Source organism: Ranitomeya variabilis, chromosome 5 (assembly GCF_051348905.1).
Source record: "Ranitomeya variabilis isolate aRanVar5 chromosome 5, aRanVar5.hap1, whole genome shotgun sequence".
NCBI lineage: Eukaryota > Metazoa > Chordata > Amphibia > Anura > Dendrobatidae > Ranitomeya > Ranitomeya variabilis.
In genome coordinates, this window is record NC_135236.1 from 101,575,413 (window position 1) to 101,597,038 (window position 21,626).

Genomic DNA, 21,626 nt, shown 5'->3' on the forward strand with positions numbered 1-21,626 from the left:
TATTGATGAGTGCCCAATGTGGAACATGACCCAAAGCAACAAATGTGACTCAAACATCCAGACCCTGCATTTTTCTCCAAAGGTCAGAAGCTGCATGTGACCTTGTCACCATGGACCACAAAGTAAAGAACCGGCGACCGGACGTTAAACTTTTTTTGGTGTTGCCATCAAGGGGCACAAATTGCTCAAACGTCATCGTCCAGCAATAACCCAACATTTTTACAGATCATTGCATCCACTGATGACACCGCTATTATACTAATAGGGAAAATGACAGGAATTTATGCCAAAGCGACAACAAAACTCACATTGTGTTTAGCAATAAAGCGGCCCCATCTATCAAAGGGAAGGACCCCGCAGATCAGCCCCCGACACTCAGGAATACAGGACTCTGGATTATTCTAAGATCACAGCAATTACAGGGCAATGCAAGAACACGGGGTTTTCACAATCCGCTCATCCTTGGAGGAAGAAGAACGAAGCTGCACAAAACTGAGCGCACGGCGCGGATTCCCAGGGTGTAGCGAGCGCCTTCTTCAGTGCTTGTAACACAAGGAGGTGGGATCAGACCTGCGTGGCGGATTCTGTCTGATTAGTGGGAAGATTGTAAGCAAATCAGCGGCAGAGATTTTCTGCAACGTGCAAACATGGGCTAAGAAAAAAAAAAAAAGCGCAAAACACAGAATATCCCTGGAAGAGTGAATGATACAAAGTAGCAATAATACTCATATACAGATATCATGGGCCACGGGAAGTAACAGGGCGGCCATACAGACCCACTGGGGCCGGCCATACAGAGACCCAACGGGGCCAGCGATACAGAGACCCACTGGGGCAAGCCATACAGAGACCCCCTGGGGCCAGCCATACAGAGACCCCCTGGGGCCAGCCATACAGAGACCCCCTGGGGCCAGCCATACAAAAAACCCACCGGGGCCAGCCATACAGAGACCCACCAGGGCCGGCCATATAAAAACCCACTGGGGCTGGCCATACAGAGACCCACCGGGGCCAGTCATACAAAAAACCCACTGAGGCCGGCCATACACAGACACACCGGGGCCGGCCATATAAAGACCCCCTGGGGCCAGCCATACAGAGACCCACCTGGGCCGGCCATACAGAGACTCACTGGGACCAGTCATACAAAAAACCCACCGGGGCCAGCCATACAGAGACCCACCGGGGCCAGTCACACAAAACACCCACCGGGGCCAGTCATACAGAGACCCACCAGGGCCGGCCATAGGCAGGTCATACAGAGACCCACCGGGGCCAGCCACGCACAGACCCATCGGGGCCGGCCATACAGAGACCCACCGGGGCCGGCCATACACAGACCCACCGGGGCCGGCCATACACAGACCCACCGGGGCCGGCCATACACAGACCCACCGGGGCCGGCCATATAAAACCCCACTGGGGCCGGCCATACAGAGACCCACCTGGGCCCGTCATACAAGACCCATCAAGCAAGTCATACAAGAGCCACCGTGGTGTAAGTGGAAGGGGATAAGTGTCCCCCAGAGATGATGCTGAAGATGGAACGCATAGTGGGAATGTTACCAATAGCAACAATGTGAAGAGAAGCTCCAATAATCAGTAAGAAGTGACCCCGGGGACTGAGGAATGACACACAATGGGGCACCCCGAATATCTGCCGCAGCTCTGCCCATCACCACACATAAGAGGGAGGCAGCGAAGAGAGAACATCAGAGCCCAGAACGGGCCATTACTGGTCACCTGGCCATCACCGCAGCACAAGGTGAGCAGCACCGAGCACGTCAGCCCGAGGATGCTGAGGAGAGGGGAAGTGCAGAAGCTGCCAGTGTGCCGTGCAGGGAGCAGGGAAGCCCCGTAGCCGGGCAGCAGTGTGCGCATACTCACCACACATGCTGCTCTTCCTCTGTGCCGCGCTCTGAGAGATGTCACTATCACACACTGTCTGCAGCCAGCTCAGCCTCGCCGACCCTACATAAGGACCACGAACCGTGCTGCTGACGTCACCAGAACAACCTGATTCTTCCTATTGGTCGCCTCCTTGCCCGTCAATCCCGGAGCGCGTCTCTATTGGGCACTCCCCTCATATTTGTCCCGCCCAGTCTTCCGCTGATTGGTCAAAGTGAGAGGAAGGCGTGTCTTTCTGCTGGCAGGAGTGACGTGGCCGGATCCAACTCTTGAGAAGCCACCGAACGAGCGGTGACTCCGCAGAGTGGGCGGGGCCGAGTGACAGGACGGGCGGGGCTTATACGTCATGGACGAGGAGTGGCGGCAGTTAACCCTTTGTACGTGGACACCGTCCTTTGGCTATAGCGCTGCGGTGCGCGGTGTATGGCGGTGTGTAATGCAGGGGCCCTGTGTATAAGGGGCGCATGGCCCAGAGGTCACCCCTGCTGCCCGCTCCTGCAGTGAGGACCTGACTCTCCTGCTCCAATGTAAAAATCTCCCAGGACCCATCCCCCCAACTGTCAGTGATCTTTAACCCTTTCCCGAAGTGGTCATTTTTAATTTTTGGCAGAATTAGTTGCACTTTTGGATGACACCACTTATTCTACCACATAGTGTACTGGAAAATGAGAAAAGCATTCCCAGTAAGGTAAAATTGCAAAAAAAAAGTACAATTCTACAATATTTGGATTTGTTTCTATACCATAGTCAATATATAGTAAAACTGGCCCGCTAATATGATTCCTCAGGTCAGTGCGAGTTCGCAGATACCAAACATGTATAGTTTTTTGGTATTTTTTTATTCAAGCGGTAAAAAAAATTGGAAATTTGTAAGAAGAAAAATTTTGCTTTTGTCACTATTTTCTGAAACCCGTAACTCTTTCATTTTTCTGGATACGGAGCTGTGTGAATTCTTATTTTTTGAGCCCTGAGTTGACGTTTTTATTGATACCATTTTGGGGTAGATACCATCTTTGGATCGCCTCTAATTGCATTTTATTGCAATGTTGCAGTGACCCCAAAAACATAATTCTGGGGTTTCGATTTTTTTTATCTCATCTCTGCGTGTGCCATCCGATTTTTACGCACCCATCTAGAAGACCCGATATTTCCTCAGCAGAGTACAGTAAATTCACTGTGTGAGCCATCAGAATAGGTATCTACAGAGAATAGATATAAATACGTGGAATAGATAGATGTCAGAGACATATATAATTAGTGCGGGGTGTCTGTAGTTTAATGCTCATGGATTTAGCTAATAAGAGTTATTTATTTAAGAATAAAAGGGTGTGGGGTCCCCCGAAATATTAATAACCAGCAAAGGGAAACAGACGGCTGAGGGCAGATATTTATAGCCTGGGAAGGGGATAATCAACATGGATCTTCCCAGGCTATTGATATCAGCTTAGAGTTGTAGAGTCTTTATTGGTTATTAAAATTCCCCCCCCCCAAAAAAAAAAAAATGACATCCCCCCCTGTATTTATTAACCAGCACAGGCTAGGCAGACAGCTGTACCTCTGTTCACCTCACTGACGTCACCACTAGTGTGAGAGCAGTGACGTCAGTGAGGTGAATGGAGTTCATCGGCTATGAACTCCGCTCACCTTTTTCACGCAAGGCTGCTGACTCTATAGTAATTATTGGTATAGGTTTTTTGACAACTTATGAGGAAAAAGTCCATGGGCCCAGACAAACCAGGTGTCAACCAGATTAAACCCCGCCCCACTATCCAAAAAGGCAGAAATAAACACCTTTCTTCCACCTAATAAGATCACGGTGGGTAGAAAAAATTGCAACCTTCTAAAGGAGGAATTATTTAGACCCAGGTTGATAAACTCCACGCAATCTGTGCTCTTTAGTTTTCCGGTTGCGTATGGATTGACAGGTACCAACAAAATGACCCCTCTTGCCACAAAAACACACTCCTTTTTTACGCTGAACCGCTGGAGGACCGGTGCTAGGAGTTGTTCCCCCAAATGCATGGCTTCCTCAGTGGACTTAGACCTAGGTTCATTAGACACATGACCAATCCACTGGCCGGTCTCCTGGCTGAACTTGATCTAATTGTGATTCAGCAAGAGAGAAGTGGTCGGGATCATCATAAATGAGCCCCAGAGCACTAAAGAGTCCTTGACTGTCTGGAGCGACTGGAAACCAGATAGAAGGGAAAATGCTCAGGTTTGGGGGACTCCCTGAAGAAAGAAGATGACTATCCCCACTTGCTGGTCCTCGGTAATCAAAAAATGTGGAAGTAGCCTAAAGTATAGTTTGCATACCTCCCTAAATGTCACAACTTGTCCCAGCCCCCAGAGGACCTATCCGGCAAGGCTTGTTTAGGTTCCGACAGGAGTTGCCTGGGAGCAGCGGACGCTACACCTGAGGTCAATGCTGGGTGCTGCATGGCAAATGAACCCAGATCTGCTACATCAAGACATAGTTTTTGTAACTGCTCTGCCAGAACAGTCACATGATCCGTAGTTGATCCAGATAAGGTGGGCAATGATAAAGTCACACTTCTGTCTGAAGCAAGATGGCTCATGGCAAGACAGAAAGAGGAGGAAGCTCTGTCACTAGTGTAGGATACAAGAGGGCACCCCTGATACTTGTATTGCACCACCCTGAGCTTCCTACCATCCTTAGGTTCTTTCACCCCAATGCGGCAATCATGATCCTATCCCTGTCTTACCCTAGGTTCCACCCCGATTAGTGAGCAGGATAACAGGAACGCTAGTCCTGCTCTAATGTAAAGACACAGAGGAGAAACAGACAGGGATAAAAGAAAACTGCGATCATACAAAACACTCTTAAGCAATCGTGCTGAAAATAGAGAAGGAGAGGGTGTGAAGCAAACCAAATGGGAATAGAGACTGGGAGACACACACATAAACCAACTACTTGCAAATATCTCCTGAAACAACTCCACATGCTCGTTCCTGTGTGAGCTCACTCCTCCAGCTCCAAGCCAGGTAAGTGCAAGCTATCACTGGCAACAACGAAAGCTGAGAAGAGAGCCTTATAAAAGCCTTAACCACTAATAGGAAGCAGTTCTAACCTGCGCAGATGTATCCGCAAGGACAGGGTCCTCTCTCCCTCTGTACCAGTCTGTCACTGTAAACGCGTTTACTGTAAACGATATTTATAACCCTGTATGTAACCCCTTTCTCATGTACAGCACAATGGAATTAATGGTGCTATATAAATAAATAATAATAATAACCAGACGCCTCAATCTCCTGGCCCCACTTTGTTGCGGCATCCCCGTAACATATATATATATATATATATATATATATATATATATATATATATATATATTCATGGCCAAAAGTATTGACACCCCTGCAATTCTGTCAGATAATACTCAGTTTCTTCCTGAAAATGATTGCAAACACAAATTCTTTGGTATTATTATCTTCATTTAATTTGTCTTAAATTAAAAAATACAAAAGAGAATGAAGAAAGAAGCAAAACATTGATCATTTCACACAAAACTGGACCAGACAAAAGTATTGGCACCCTCAGCCTAATACTTGGTTGCACAACGTTTTGCCAAAATAACTGCGACCAACCGCTTCCGGTAACCATCAATGAGTTTCTTACAATGCTCTGCTGGATTTTTAGACCATTCTTCTTTGGCAAACTGCTCCAGGTCTCTGATATTTGAAGGGTGCCTTCTACAAACTGCCCTTTTTAGATCTCTCCACAGGTGTTCTATGGGATTCAGGTCTGGACTCATTGCTGGCCACCTTAGAAGTCTCCAGTGCTTTCTCTCAAACCATTTTCTAGTGCTTTTTGAAGTGTGTTTTGGGTTATTGTCCTGCTGGAAGACCCTTGACCTCTGAGGGAGACCCAGCTTTCTCACACTGGGCCCTACATTATGCTGCAAAACTTGTTGGTAGTCTTCAGACTTCATAATGCCATGCACACGGTCAAGCAGTCCAGTGCCAGAGGCAGCAAAGCAACCCCAAAACATCAGGGAACCTCCGCCATGTTTGACTGTAGGGGCCGTGTTCTTTTCTTTAAATGCCTCTTTTTCTCTCCTGTAAACTCTATGTTGATGCCTTTGCCCAAAAAGCTCTACTTTTGTCTCATCTGACCAGAGAACATTCTTCCAAAACGTTTTAGGCTTTTTCAGGTAAGTTTTGGCAAACTCTAGCCTGGCTTTTTTATGTCTCGGGGTAAGAAGTGGGGTCTTCCTGGGTCTCCTACCATACAGTCCCTTTTCATTCAGACGCCGATGGATAGTACGGGTTGACACTGTTGTACCCTCGGACTGCAGGGCAGCTTGAACTTGTTTGGATGTTAGTCGAGGTTCTTTATCCAACATCCGCACAATCTTGCGTTGAAATCTCTTGTCAATTTTTCTTTTCCATCCACATCTAGGGAGGTTAGGCACAGTGCCATGGGCTTTAAACTTCTTGATGACACTGCGCACGGTAGACACAGGAACATTCAGGTCTTTGGAGATGGACTTGTAGCCCTGAGATTGCTCATGCTTCCTCACAATTTGGTTTCTCAAGTCCTCAGACAGTTCTTTGGTCTTCTTTCTTTTCTCCATGCTCAATGTGGTACACACAAGGACACAGGACAGAGGTTGAGTCAACTTTAATCCATGTTAACTGGCTGCAAGTGTGGTTTAGTTATTGCCAACACCTGTTAGGTGCCACAGGTAAGTTACAGGTGCTGTTAATTACACAAATTAGAGAAGCATCACATGATTTTTCGAACAGTGCCAATACTTCTGTCCACCCCCTTTTTTATGTTTGGTGTGGAATTATATCCAATTTGGCTTTAGGACAATTCTTCTTGTGTGTTTTCATTTAAGACAAATTAAATGAAGATAATAATACCAAAGAATTAGTGTTCGCAATCATGTTCAGGAAGAAACTGAGTATTATCTGACAGAATTGCAGGGGTGTCAATACTTTTGGCCATGACTGTACCAAATAGAAAAAAGAAGGCAGCACTCCAAGTCCTTTTAACCCCTTAATCCCGTATGACGTACTATACCGTCGAGGTGGGGTGGGCCTTAATTCCCGGTGACGGTATAGTACGTCATACGCGATCGGCCGCGCTCACGGGGGGAGCGCGGCCGATCGCGGCCGGGTGTCGGCTGCATATCGCAGCTGACATCCGGCACTATGTGCCAGGAGCGGTCACGGACCGCCCCCGGCACATTAACCCCCGGCACACCGCGATCAAACATGATCGCGGTGTACCGGCGGTACAGGGATGCATCGCGCAGGGAGGGGGCTCCCTGCGTGTTTCCCTGAGACGATCGGTACAAGGTGATGTACTCACCTCGTACCGAACGTCTTCTCCCTGCAGGCCCCGGATCCAAAATGGCCGAGGGGCTGTATCCGGGTCCTGCAGGGAGCACTTCCGGGTCGGAGCAGGCTGCAGATGAAAGCTGCAGCCTGCACGGCTGTAAGTGAGATCGGAGATCTCACAGAGTGCTGTGCACACTGTGAGATCAGCGATCTGTAATGTCCCCCCCTGGGACAAAGTAAAAAAGTAAAAAAAAAAATTTCCACATGTGTAAAAAAAAAAAAAAAAAAATTCCTAAATAAATAATAATAAAAAAAAAAAATATTATTCCTATAAATACATTTCTTTATCTAAAAAAAACAAACAAAAACAATAAAAGTACACATATTTAGTATCGCCGCGTCCGTAACGACCCAACCTATAAAACTGGCCCACTAGTTAACCCCTTCAGTAAACGCCGTAAGAAAAAAAAAAAAAAAACGAGGCAAAAAACAACGCTTTATTACCATACCGCCGAACAAAAAGTGGAATAACACGCGATCAAAAAGACGGATATAAATAACCATGTTACCGCTGAAAACGTCATCTTGTCCCGCAAAAAACGAGCCGCCATACAGCATCATCAGCAAAAAAATAAAAAAGTTATAGTCCTGAGAATAAAGCGATACCAAAATAATTATTTTTTCTATAAAATAGTTTTTATCGTATAAAAGCGTCAAAACATAAAAAAATGATATAAATGAGGTATCGCTGTAATCGTACTGACCCGACGAATAAAACTGCTTTATCAATTTTACCAAGCGCAGAACGGTATAAACGCCTCTCCCAAAAGAAATTCATGAATAGCTGGTTTTTGGTTATTCTGCCTCACAAAAATCGGAATAAAAAGTGATAAAAAATGGTCACGTGTCCGAAAATGTTACCAATAAAAACGTCAACTCGTCCCGCAAAAAACAAGACCTCACATGACTCTGTGGACCAAAATGTGGAAAAATTATAGGTCTCAAAATGTGGAGACGCAAAAACTTTTTTGCTATAAAAAGCGTCTTTTAGTCTGGTTTCACACTTGCGTTTTTATCTGCATAAAAAAAACGCATGTGTGAAAAAATGCATGTAAACGCGGTAAAACGCATGCGTTTTTATAGAAAAACACAAGAAAACAAGAAAAAAACAAAAAACCCTAACCCTACCCCTAACCTGAAATACGTGGCACTGAAATACGTGGCACTGAAATATACGTTTATATACGTATATACGTATATAAGTGCCACGATATTTCAGTGGCCACGTATATAAGTGCCACGTATTTAAGTGCCACGTATTTAAGTGCCACGTATTTAAGTGCCACGTATTTAAGTGCCACGTATTTAAGTGCCACGTATTTAAGTGCCACGTATTTAAGTGCCACGTATTTACGTGCCACGTATTTACGTGCCACGTATTTACGTGCCACGTATTTTTCAGTGCCTGAAATACGTGGCACTGAAATACGTGGCACTGAAATACGTGGCACTGAAATATCGTGGCACTGAAATATCGTGGCACTTAAATACGTGGCACTTAAATACGTGGCACTTAAATACGTGGCACTTAAATACGTGGCACTTAAATACGTGGCACTTAAATACGTGGCACTTAAATACGTGGCACTTAAATACGTGGCACTTACATACGTGGCACTTACATACGTGGCACTTACATACGTGGCACTTACATACGTGGCACTTATATACGTGGCACTTATATACGTGGCACTTATGACTGTCAGAAAATGTTCAGTAAACGGTTAGGGGTGAGGTTAGGGGTAGGGTTTCAGGTAGAATTGGGGAGTTTCCACTGTTCAGGCACATCAGGGGCTCTCCAAACGCGACATGGCGTCCAATCTCAATTCCAGCCAATTCTGCGTTGAAAAAGTAAAACAGTGCTCCTTCCCTTCCGAGCTCTCCCGTGCGTCCAAAAAGGGGTTTACCCCAACATATGGGGTATCAGCGTACTAGGGACAAATTGAACAACAACTTCTGGGGTCCAAGTTCTCTTGTTATCCTTGGGAAAATAAAAATTTGGGGGGCTAAAAATCATTTTTGTGGGAAAAAAAATATGTTTTATTTTCACGGCTCTGCGTTGTAAACTGTAGTGAAACACTTGGGGGTTCAAAGTTCTCACAACACATCTAGATAAGTTCCTTGGGAGGTCTAGTTTCCAATATGGGGTCACTTGTGGGGGGTTTGTACTATTTGGGTACATCAGGGGCTCTGCAAATGCAACGTGACGCCTGCAGACCAATCCATTTAAGTCTGCATGCCAAATGGCGCTCCTTCCCTTCCGAGCTCTGTCATGCGCCCAAACAGTGGTCCCCCCCCACATAGGGGGTATCAGCGTACTCAGGACAAATTGGACAACAACTTTTAGGGTCCAATTTATCCTGATACCCTTGTGAAAATACAAAACTGGGGGCTAAAAAATCATTTTTGTGAAAAAAAAAATAATTTTTATTTTCACGGCTCTGCGTTATAAACTGTAATGAAACACTTGGGGGTTCAAAGTTCTCACAACACATCTAGATAAGTTCCTTGGGGGGTCTAGTTTCCAATATGGGGTCACTTGTGGGGGGTTTGTACTGTTTGGGTACATCAGGGGCTCTGCAAATGCAACGTGACGCCTGCAGACCAATCCATTTAAGTCTGCATTCCAAATGGCGCTCCTTCCCTTCTGAGCTCTGTCATGCGCCCAAACAGTGGTTCCCCCCCACATAGGGGGTATCAGCGTACTCAGGACAAATTGGACAACAACTTTTAGGGTCCAATTTATCCTGATACCCTTGTGAAAATACAAAACTGGGGGCTAAATTTCATTTTTGTGAAAAAAAAAAAAAAAAATTATTTTCACGGCTCTGCGTTATAAACTGTAGTGAAACACTTGGGGGTTCAAAGCTCTCAAAACACATCTAGATAAGTTCCTTAGGGGGTCTACTTTCCAAAATGGTGTCACTTGTGGGGGGGTTTAATGTTTAGGCACATCAGGGGCTCTCCAAACGCAACATGGCATCCCATCTTAATTCCAGTCAATTTTGCATTGAAAAGTAAAATAGCGCTTCTTCCCTTCTGAGCTCTGCTATGCGCCCAAACAATGGTTTACACCCACATATGGGGTATCGTCGTACTCAGGACAAATTGCACAACAACTTTTGTGGTCTAATTTCTTCTCTTACCCTTGGGGAAATAAAAAAATGGGGGTGAAAAGATCATTTTTGTGAAAAAATATGATTTTTTATTTTTACGGCTCTGCATTATAAACTTCTGTGAAGCACTTGTTGGGTCAAAGTGCTCACCACACATCTAGATAAGTTCCTTAGGGGGTCTACTTTCCAAAATGATGTCACTTGTGGGGGGTTTCAATGTTTAGGCACATCAAGGGCTCTCTAAATGCAACATGGCGTCCCATCTCAATTCCAGTCAATTTTGCATTGAAAAGTCAAATGGCGCTCCTTCCCTTCCGAGCTCTGCCCTGCGCCCAAACAATGGTTTACACCCACATATGGGGTATCAGCGTACTCAGGACAAATTGCACAACAATTTTTGGGGTCCAATTTCTTCTCTCACCCTTGGGAAAATAAAAAATTGGGGGTGAAAAGATCATTTTTGTGAAAAAATATGATTTTTTATTTTTACGGCTCTGCATTATAAACTTCTGTAAAGCACTTGTTGGGTCAAAGTGCTCACCACACATCTAGATAAGTTCCTTAGGGGGTCTACTTTCCAAAATGGTGTCACTTGTTAGGGGTTTCAATGTTTAGGCACATCAGGGGCTCTCCAAATGCAACATGGCGTCCCATCTCAATTCCAGTCAATTTTGCATTGAAAAGTCAAATGGCGCTCCTTTGCTTCCAAGCTCTGCCATGCGCCCAAACTGTGGTTTACCCCCACATATGGGGTATCAGCGAACTCAGGACAAATTGTACAACAACTTTTGGGGTCTATTTTCTCCTGTTACCCTTGGTAAAATAAAACAAATTGGAGCTGAAATAAATTTTGTGTGAAAAAAAGTTAAATGTTCATTTTTATTTAAACATTCCAAAAATTCCTGTGAAACACCTGAAGGGTTAATAAACTTCTTGAAAGTGGTTTTGAGTACCTTGAGGGGTGCAGTTTTTAGAATGGTGTCACACTTGGGTATTTTCTATCATATAGACCCGTCAAAATGACTTCAAATGAGATGTGGTCCCTAAAAAAAAATGGTGTTGTAAAAATGAGAAATTGCTGGTCAACTTTTAACCCTTATAACTCCGTCACAAAAAAAAATTTTGGTTCCAAAATTGTGCTGATGTAAAGTAGACATGTGGGAAATGTTATTTATTAAGTATTTTGTGTGACATATGTCTGTGATTTAAGGGCATAAAAATTCAAAGTTGGAAAATTGCGAAATTTTCAAAATTTTCGCCAAATATTCGTTTTTTTCACAAATAAACGCAAGTTATATCGAAGAAATTTTACCACTAACATGAAGTACAATATGTCACGAGAAAACAATGTCAGAATCGCCAAGATCCGTTGAAGCGTTCCAGAGTTATAACCTCATAAAGGGACAGTGGTCAGAATTGTAAAAATTGGCCTGGTCATTAACGTGCAAACCACCCTCGGGGCTTAAGGGGTTAAAGGTGAAAAAAGTGTGCAGTTTAATAAACCCGCATCTCTGTGCGACGTTTCGGCTCACACTGAGCCTTTCTCAAGCCTATATATATATATATATATATATATATATATATATATATATATATAAAATATATACATACTGCACATATACACACATGTACGTATATACAGGTGCGTCTCACAAAATTAGAATATCAAAAAGTTAATTTATTTCAGTTCTTCAATACAAAAAGTGAATCTCATATATAAAGTCATCACAAACAGAGTGATGTACCCCTGACGAAGCCACCGCTGTGTGGCGACACGCGTTGGGCATCCGCTTTCTCAGTGCCTGATCTTGCTAACCTGGGGTATCATGCATTATATTTTGGGGCTCTGGTAGTGGCTGGTGCATTAGCTGTTTCATTGCTTGCATAGGTCTAGTATAGAGATATGAATGCCTGCTTACCACCGCGACTCTGTCCAGTATCTTTGGTCTCAAAACTGGGGGGGGACCATTTGCTTCCTAGCTGTGTGTACATCCCATGGTCAGTGATTATATGTATACAGTTTACCATTGTGTTCGTGTATGATTCAGCACTACACACTTATGATCTATTAGGGGAATTTCCATGTGTACATCATTGCATTGTTCTCATAGAGACCTTTATTTTGCTTTTTTGCTCTATTGATTATTGCTAGGTTTTTGGTTCACAGAGTCCATTAGACCTATTTGGTGCACGCCAGTCACTTTATATCCTTTTGCTTATGCACTTACTCGTGGCTTAATAACTAAATCTTCATTGGTATATTCTGTTACTGCTGCTGCTACATATTTCTGTATAAATGCGAGTATGCTGTCCATATAGAAGTTCAAAATATGTTTAAATATTTTCCCCATTGGTTTAGCACAGGTGCTTGCCTTATTATAGGCTCAGTGTATGTAAATGTTTTAATTGATTTTAAATGTTCATGTCCTGTGTGATATTGTAAAAAAGTTGTGTTGTTTTGGTTTAATCCTTGCTTTCTGGTGATCCCCATTTTTGTATGGCCTATTCTGTGTCTTGTTTCTTAAAACAGAGTAATCTATTGCAAGTGTTTATTTCTGTTAATGTTGATGATTATGGCTTAGGCTGGGTTCACATTACGTTATAGGCAGTCCGTTAGATGGACTGCGTTACACCGCGGCATAACGCGGTGTAACGCAGTCCGTTAACGCTGCCATTAAGCCCTATTTCAGACACATCACTAGTGCACGCGCAAATTGGGCGTGCGCTAGCGATGTGCCGTCATTGAGTGACGGACTCTGGGACACGGGCTGCAGCGTTTCCGGGTCCGTCACCGCTAGCGCAGATAGAGCATCTGCTAGCTCTATCTGTGCTAGCGCGATCACATTTCGGTACTTGCGTTAACGCAGCCCGTTTAACGCATGTGTTGAATGGGCTGCTTTAACGCAATGTGAACTTAGTCTTACAGACATTGAAAACCCAAAAGTCATTATCTCAGTAAATTAGAATACTTTATAACATCAGCTTGAAAAATTATTTTAGAATCCGAAATGTTGGACTGCTTAAATGTATGTTCAGTAAATGCACTCAATACTTGGTCGGGGCTCCATTTGCATCAATTACTGCAGGTAAAACACTGATTTTATCAACACTGCAGCAAGCAGTCCAGTAAAGGCCCCGTCTCACTAAGCGATTTACCAACGATCACGACCAGCGATATGACCTGGCCGTGATCGTTGGTAAGTCGTTGTGTGGTCGCTGGGGAGCTGTCACACAGACAGCTCTCTCCAGCGACCAACGATCAGGGGAACGACTTCGGCATCGTTGAAACTGTCTTCAACTATGCCGAAGTCCCCCTGCAGCACCCTGGTAACCAGGGTAAACATCGGGTTACTAAGCGCAGGGCCGCGCTTAGTAACCCGATGTTTACCCTGGTTACCAAAAAAAACAAACACTACATACTCACCATCTGATGTCCGTCAGGTCCCTTGCCGTCTGCTTCCTGCTCTGACTGAGCCGCCGTACAGTGAGAGCAGAGCGCAGCGGTGACGTACCTGCTGTGCTCTCACTGTACGGCCGGCAGTCAGTGAGAGCAGGAAGCGGACAGCGAGGGACCTGACGGACATCAGATGCTGAGTATGTACTGTTTTTTTTTTTTTACATTTACGCTGGTAACCAGGGTAAACATCGGGTTACTAAGCGCGGCCCTGCGCTTAGTAACCCGATGTTTACCCTGGTTACCAGTGAAGACATCGCTGGATCGGTGTCACACACACCGATTCAGCGATGTCAGCGGGACCTCAACGACCGAAAAAAGGTCCAGGCCATTCCGACACGACCAGCGATCTCACAGCAGGGGCCTGATCGCTGGTACGTGTCACACATAGCGAGATCGCTATGGAGGTCGCTGTTGCGTCACAAAACTTGTGACTCAGCAGCGATCTCGCTAGCGATCTCGCTGTGAGACGGGGCCTTTAGTTACATATTGCTTGAATCGGGATCTCTGCCCCATATTACACTGCTCTCAGATGGGGTATTAAACACTCGGTGACAGATTCCCTTTAAATTTGAGAGTACAATTGGAATCTCTCCCTATACATAGGGGCAATATCTGACACCTTGGCTAGTTTTAGCAGGAATTAAAAGGGTGTGCCCCTTTACCTTTATTATTGTATTGAAGAACTGAAATAAATTAACTTTTTGATCATATTATAATTTTGTGAGATGCACCTGTATATGCACGCACACACAGTGCACATGTGGTATATACCAGCCTATTTCCTATTTAGTTTCTCTAGACTCTTGCAGTTAAAGAACCTTTTGTGACATCATGGTCACATGACTGTAATGTCACGAAAGGTCCTTAAGCAGTCTTAACCTCGGAATAGAAATGCTGGGGACCCCTAAGAGAGTCGGGCCCTGGGCAATTACCAAGTTCTCTCCCCCTAACCTTATTTTTTGAGTAAGGCTTATATTTTAAGCATACTTCAAATATCCTATAAAATCCTGCTAAGACTTATTTTTGTGGGGAAAACAGTAGATAGATAGATAATAGATATATAGATATGATATAGATAATAGATAGATCTATAATAGATAGATATATAGATAATAGATAATATACAGTATATATAGATATATAGATAATAGATAGATAGTGCACATCAAAGATGTCTCCAAAGCGTTGATAGAAACTGTTAGTAATACCAGAATACTCTCACATTTGTGACTCGCACGTGTTGTGCAATAATCAGGGATAGAAGATAATGGATTGTGTTGCTATTTACTTCTATGGAAGAAAGAATCTCCAAAGTCTTCAGCAAATAAACTGTTTCTATAACATTGAAAACCGTAACCTATTCTGACAAACCAGATTTCCTTCTATATCATATGGCTGGGTGCGCGTGCGCTGTGTACCTGCGGAATCGCTGTTTTGACACATTCTCATGCAGCATTCTTAGGTTTATTGCACCTTAAGGCAACATATTGCTGACACGTTTCTGTGTGCAAATATCTGTCCGTTGGGGAGGGCGGTAATGTTTGAGAACATAACCAAACTGTGCAATGAGCTACATAAGTAAGTTTTCTATCACCTTATACATATATAGATACTGGATCGTTTGTTGGGTTTTTGTTTGTTTTTTCAACATTGAAGTCTATAGTAACCAGATCATAATGGACGGTCATAGTGTAGATCTGTTAAGCATTGCGTAAGCCCAGAACACTTTGCCGCCTCTAGTGATAATGAATCCATTATAAAATGATGAAGAGCAGAAACCAAAGTGGGAGACCTGTCACTATAGGGGTGCAGGTGAGGAGAAGCCATAGGGACTCGCCGGCCTGATTAGTCTCCTATGGGGCTCGGTCTCCGGTGGCTTGTAAAGTATGTTTATCTCTAAAATGCCGCATCATTGCATAGTCGACCATACCTAGCCGAAGTCATGTAGCTGGTGCCTGTGCATCGGGCAGCATGTATCAGCTGTCAGGTTCCTTTTAATGTCGGCCTAACCAGACAACTGTGGGATCAGACGACATTCTTATGTTTTCGGGGCCTCCATCCCGACTTTTCCCCATGGAATAGGAGAGACGGGTCACGTAGGTCCAATTTGAGACTGACAATCTTTTTGTTCTCAGATAAGCTGCTACCGGATGAAAGAACAAGCGGTCCTGTATACGGAGAAGCCAACTGTGTACGGAGGAGCCAACTGACAGCGTCTATTGTGTAAGCAGCTTATCTATCGTGTATCTGCACCTCCAGACGTGGACAATAAGGTAGGGCATAAAATGATTAATACAAACCTGTTTGTACATTAGTAATGAAATCACTTTTGGACTCTTGGATAAACTTCTATCTACAGATCAGACAACTTTGTAGTCAAAATAGTTAAACTTTGTGCAAATGAAGAATTCCTCCTTGGCTTTCCTTTATGTGCTAATTGCATTTTGCAGGCTTTCACAATCATTTTACAAATACAATTACTATCTTTAGGCTGATTAACAAATTAAGCATTTTATCTCTACAGAGATTCAGTGAGACACAAAACAAACAAGGAGACTTTGTTTTTTTATATATAAAAATAGTAAACCTTTATTATAGCAATAAACATATAAAAAACGACTAAAAACTATCAGCATATGACAATGTAATGTAAATGCACAACACACAAAAGTGCAATAAAGACACCAGAAAAAAGTGAAATGAGACACCCCATATGGATTAACCGTATCCCATATCCGCATAATGCCATTATCCACATGGTTGAGACATGTTGCTCATATAGGTGTATTCAAAGAGTATGGAAGGCACCTGCTCTATGATGTAAGTAAATCTCACAACAGCGAAACGCGCGTCAGGGGTGCGTGCTGAGACTTACCCGGTGTCAGGTGAGACATGCTCTCCTCATAAGTCCACTGGAGGGGTTTCTGCTCATTATAAGTACGGCATAAATTATTTGGGGCACCATGCTTATGCTAAAGCTATAACTATACCACGAGATTTACTTACATCATAGAGCAGGTGCCTTCCATACTCTTTGAATACACCTATATGAGCAACATGTCTCAACCATGTGGATAATGGCATTATGCGGATATGGGATACGGTTAATCCATATGGGGTGTCTCATTTCACTTTTTTCTGGTGTCTTTATTGCACTTTTGTGTGTTGTGCATTTACATTACATTGTCATATGCTGATAGTTTTTAGTCGGTTTTTATATGTTTATTGCTATAATAAAGGTTTACTATTTGTATATATATAAAAAAACAAAGTCTCCTTTGGTTCTCTTTGATTAGATACAGCAGTTGTAAGGAGGTAAACATGATGTATGTGTGACAAATGGCGGTCACAATAATGAATCTGGAAATTGTGTTACATAAAACAAACAAGACACAAAGACCAAGTGGGGCTCATTTAGCTTAGAAGAAAGACACCTCAGAGGAGATGTGATTTATATGTATAAATATGTGTGTGGTCAGTGCAGAGTAATGGTACATGACTTATTCCTTTCAAGGGCCATACGGGCACTCATTATGGGTGGAAGAAAGGCGATTCCGGTAGCTATATAGGAAAGGGTTCTTTACAGGTAGAGCAGTCAGACAGTGGAATGCCCGACCACAAGAGGTAGTAATAGCCGACACTATATCAGCTTTCAAAAAAGGACCAGATGATTTCCTCAATAACATTGGGGGTTTTATATAAATTAGTGACAAAATGGAGAAAGGTTGAACTTGTTGAACCTAGGTCTTTTTCAACCTACAGTATGTATCTTTGTAACTATTTAACCACGCTAACAATGTAAGAACATGGAGTTCTAAAGAATGACAGAAGCCAACTTTTGTTATGTTGTCATAGACCCAATGATATTAAGTTATTAAATTATTTTCTCTTTATACCACTATTATTTATTATTTTGTCTGTGTGTCAGTTTTTTGCATCAGGTTTCAATGTAAATCTATGAAATACGTGATTCAGACAGAAGATTCCCTATAATGAGGCAAATGGATGCACTGTGGACACTGTCTGATATGCCGATGTAAGTGCTCAGCGTAGAGCGCAGGATAAATGAGATCTAAAACATTATGTAAAATGCTCCTAACAAAAGCTTCAAATCAATCCACAAAAAAAGCAAGTCTCCGCTCAGGTCTGTCATCTGTCAATGGAAATATAGGGAGCTTCCATGATACTGGTAGTACAAAGGCTCTAGAAAAGCAAAATGGCTCCTTGCCGTCCCAAAGAAATCCAGTGAATTCTGCTCTCCAAAATCCAAATGCCCCTCTCCTTTCCCCACAGTGTGCCTAAACCACATTTAGCATCTGCAAGTTTGGCATTTCCATAGCAATGAGAGCCTGACTAATTTACAGGTGCATGACTCCAGAAGCATAAGCTGGTCACTACCACGTACTCGTCTCTACAGTGTACTGGTAACCACCACGTTCTGTTCACTGAAACATACTGGTCACGATGGCAGTTTGCAATTTTCACTCGGCAACATTCACTTCTGCTTGTTTCTGGAAAACGCCCATGGAGTGAAAATCATCACTACACTTGTAAATAAATTCCCAAAGAGGTATAATTGTATATAGGGAGTCTACAAACTATAATAGAAAAATATGAGCTCCATGAGGCAAACAGTGCTCCGTCCCTCCAGAGTCTCGCCGTATGGCTAAGCAGTACTGTACGGTCACATATGGGGTATTTCTACATTCAGAAGAAATTGTGGGACAAATTATGGTGCCATTTTTACCCATTTCCCAGTGTGAAAATGTAAAATCTGGGGCTAAAACAACATTTTGGTGGTAAAAATGTAATTCTTTTTTTCATCACAGCCCAATGGTATAAAATTCTGGGACCCTACTGAGGTGTCAATATGATCACTGCACCTCTATATTAATTCTTTGAGAGGTGAATTCAGGTACCTCAGGGGCTCTGCCAATGTGACATGGCATCCTCAAACTAGTCCAGCAAAATCTGTAGTCTTCAACCACACATGGGGTATCATTGTACTGAGGAGAAATTGCACAACGAATTTTCAGGTGCATTTTCTCCTGATATCCTTGTGAAAATGAAAATATTTGGGGTTAAAACAACATTTTGGGTGAAAAAATATATTCCTGTGAGGCACCTCAAGAGTTAATAAACTTCTTGAATGTGGTATTGAGTACCTTGAGGGGTGCAGTTTTTAGAATGGGGTAACTTTTGGTTATTTTCTTTGATATAGGCCCCTCAAAGTGACTTCAAATGTAATGTGGTCCCTAAAAAAATCGTTTTATAAATTTTGTTGAAAAAATGAGAAATCGCTGGTGAAAGTTTAACCCTTATAACTTCCTAACAAAAAAAAATATGTTTCAAAAATTGTGCTGATGTAAAATAGACATGTGGGTAATGTTATTGATTAACTATTTTGTGTGAGATAACTCTTATTTAAGGGCTTACAAATTAAAAGTTTGAAAATTGCAATTTAAAAAAAAATTCTTAAAATTTCCGTTTTTTTTTCACAAACGCACGTCATATCAAAGAAATTTTACCACTATCATGAAGTACAATATGTCATGAAAAAACATTCTTAGAATCATCAGGATCCGTTGAAGCGTTCCAGAGTTATAACCTCATAAAGGGACAGTGGTCAGAATTGTAAAATTTGGCTTTGTCACGAAGGTGAAAACAGACTTGCTGTGTGATGGGGTTAGAATAACTGCAAAACAAGGGGATAAGTGATTGGAATCTATGAAAATCAGTGACATAAAACTATAGAAAAAAATACTATATCTCACACTACAAAATATCCAGGAAAAGAGAAATATTGGTGGAAAATGAAAGATAAAAAGGATTGAGGGATGCCATTAGGGTAACACAACAAAGTGGAGTAAGAAAAGAAAAACATGTAACAATAATGGACAAGCAAGTGATATAATCACATGGCCAACAAAATTAATGTGTTCATGTCCAAAATTATGGACTGTAGACATGCATCATATTAATAATTTATTATAGTTTTCCAATATGTCTGTTAAAAATGTTGGCTACCTGTGATTTTTTTTAAATGCTGTCCAGCAAAAAATAAAAGCAAGCTGTGTCAAATCCATAATAGGAGGTTTCTGTATCCATATTTGCACATTGTATGCATATACAGTGTGGAAAATAAGTATTTGATATACTGCCAATTTTGCTAATTTTCCCACCTACAAAGAATGGAGAGGTCTTTAATTTTTATCGTAGATACACTTCAACTGTAAGGCCGGGGTCACACTTGCGAGTGCAATGCGATACATACATGCATCAATACCCGGCACTGCTGCTGGCACTCAGGACCGGAGCGTGTGGCTACATAGAAATACATGCAACCGCACGCTCTGGTCTTAAGTGCCGACGGCAGTGTCATGTATTGATGCGAGAGACTCACCCGAGTTTCTTGCATTGCACTCGCAAGTGTGACCCCGTCCTAAGAGACAGAATCTAAAACTAAATACCAGAAAATCACATTGTATGATTTTGAAATACCGATAATTAAATTGAATTTTATTGCATGAGATAAGTATTTGATCACTTACCAACCAGCAAGAATTCATTCTCTCACAGACCTGTTAGTTCTTCTTTAAGAAGCCCTCCTACTCTGCACATTACCTCTATTAATTGCACTGGTTTGAACTCGTTACCTGTCTAAAAGACACCTGTCCACACACTCAATCACACTCCAACCTCTCCACCATGGCCAATACCAAGTAGCTGTCTAAGGATACCAGAGACAAAAATTGCAGACCTGCACAAGGCTGTGATGGGCTACAGGACAATAGGCAAGCACTTGGTGAGAAGGCAAAAACTGTTGGCACAATTATTAGAAAATGGAAAAAACAAAAGATGACTGTCAATCTTCCTCCGTCTTGGGCTCCATGCAGGTGTCATGACTCTGTAGTCAGGATTTCGGGACCAGGGGCTCCTTCCCTGTCCCTAACGCTAGGGGTGACTAAGCTCGCACTGTTCCCCACATTACTTTGGACGGTGAAGACATCGGGGCCACGTACCTTGTCTTAGTCCTGAATCCGCCCTCAATCTGTACCCTTCTCCCACCCAGGGAAGAAGGGAGTAGTAGTGTACCATAATATACTAAACAGACTAACAAGGTAAAACGAACAGGGATAAAGGAAAATACCAATCATACAAATATACACACATAAATAACTAAGGTAAACACCGAGGAGTGGAGGATGGGGTTAAACCAAAGTAGGAGTAGAAAGGGAATTATCACAAAGTCAAAACCTAGCAACAGTCACGGATAAATCCACCAAACGCCTTCTCAAACAACAACCATCAACAGCGTCCAGCCATGCAGCAAAAGCTAGCTCTGATAATAATGAGTGGTAGCCAGGACCCAGTATATATAAGAGATGGAATTGGCTAACAGTGCACAGCTGAGAGCCTTAATGCAAGAAAGTTGCAAGAAGCTCTCAACTGAGCACATTAACCCCTGCACTGCTAAAAGAAAGATACACCATTGCTGCGGTCTTCTGGCTCCTCTCTGTCGCAGTAAACCTGTGACAGCAGGATCTCCCCTCATGTGGTAAGGATGATAATGAGAAATGTCAGGAATCAGCCCAGAACTACAGGACCTGGTCAGTGACCTGAATGAAGAGAGCTGGGACCACAGTCAAACATTACCATTAGTAACACACTATGCCGTCTTGGACTAAAATCCTACATGGCACGCAAAGTTACCCTTCTCACGCCAGCACATGTCAAGACCTGTTTGAAGTTCACCAATGACCCTCTAGATGATT

The 21,626-nt window shown here is 42.9% G+C and overlaps 1 protein-coding gene across 2 annotated transcripts in view; it reads right to left on the bottom strand.

Annotated features, from left to right (window-relative positions):
• The window catches only part of LOC143775201 (glutamine--fructose-6-phosphate aminotransferase [isomerizing] 1), a 46,289-nt gene extending 44,276 nt beyond the window's left edge, over positions 1 to 2,013 (bottom strand). The window contains exon 1 of one of the 2 annotated variants that reach the window (XM_077263048.1): positions 1,888 to 2,013. In XM_077263048.1, coding sequence (XP_077119163.1) covers positions 1,888 to 1,894 — 7 coding nt within the window. In that variant the 5' untranslated portion in view covers positions 1,895 to 2,013. The remainder of the gene's footprint in view (positions 1 to 1,887) is intronic. The other variant, XM_077263050.1, reaches the window with a different exon arrangement.
• Positions 2,014 to 21,626: the final 19,613 nt, after the last annotated feature.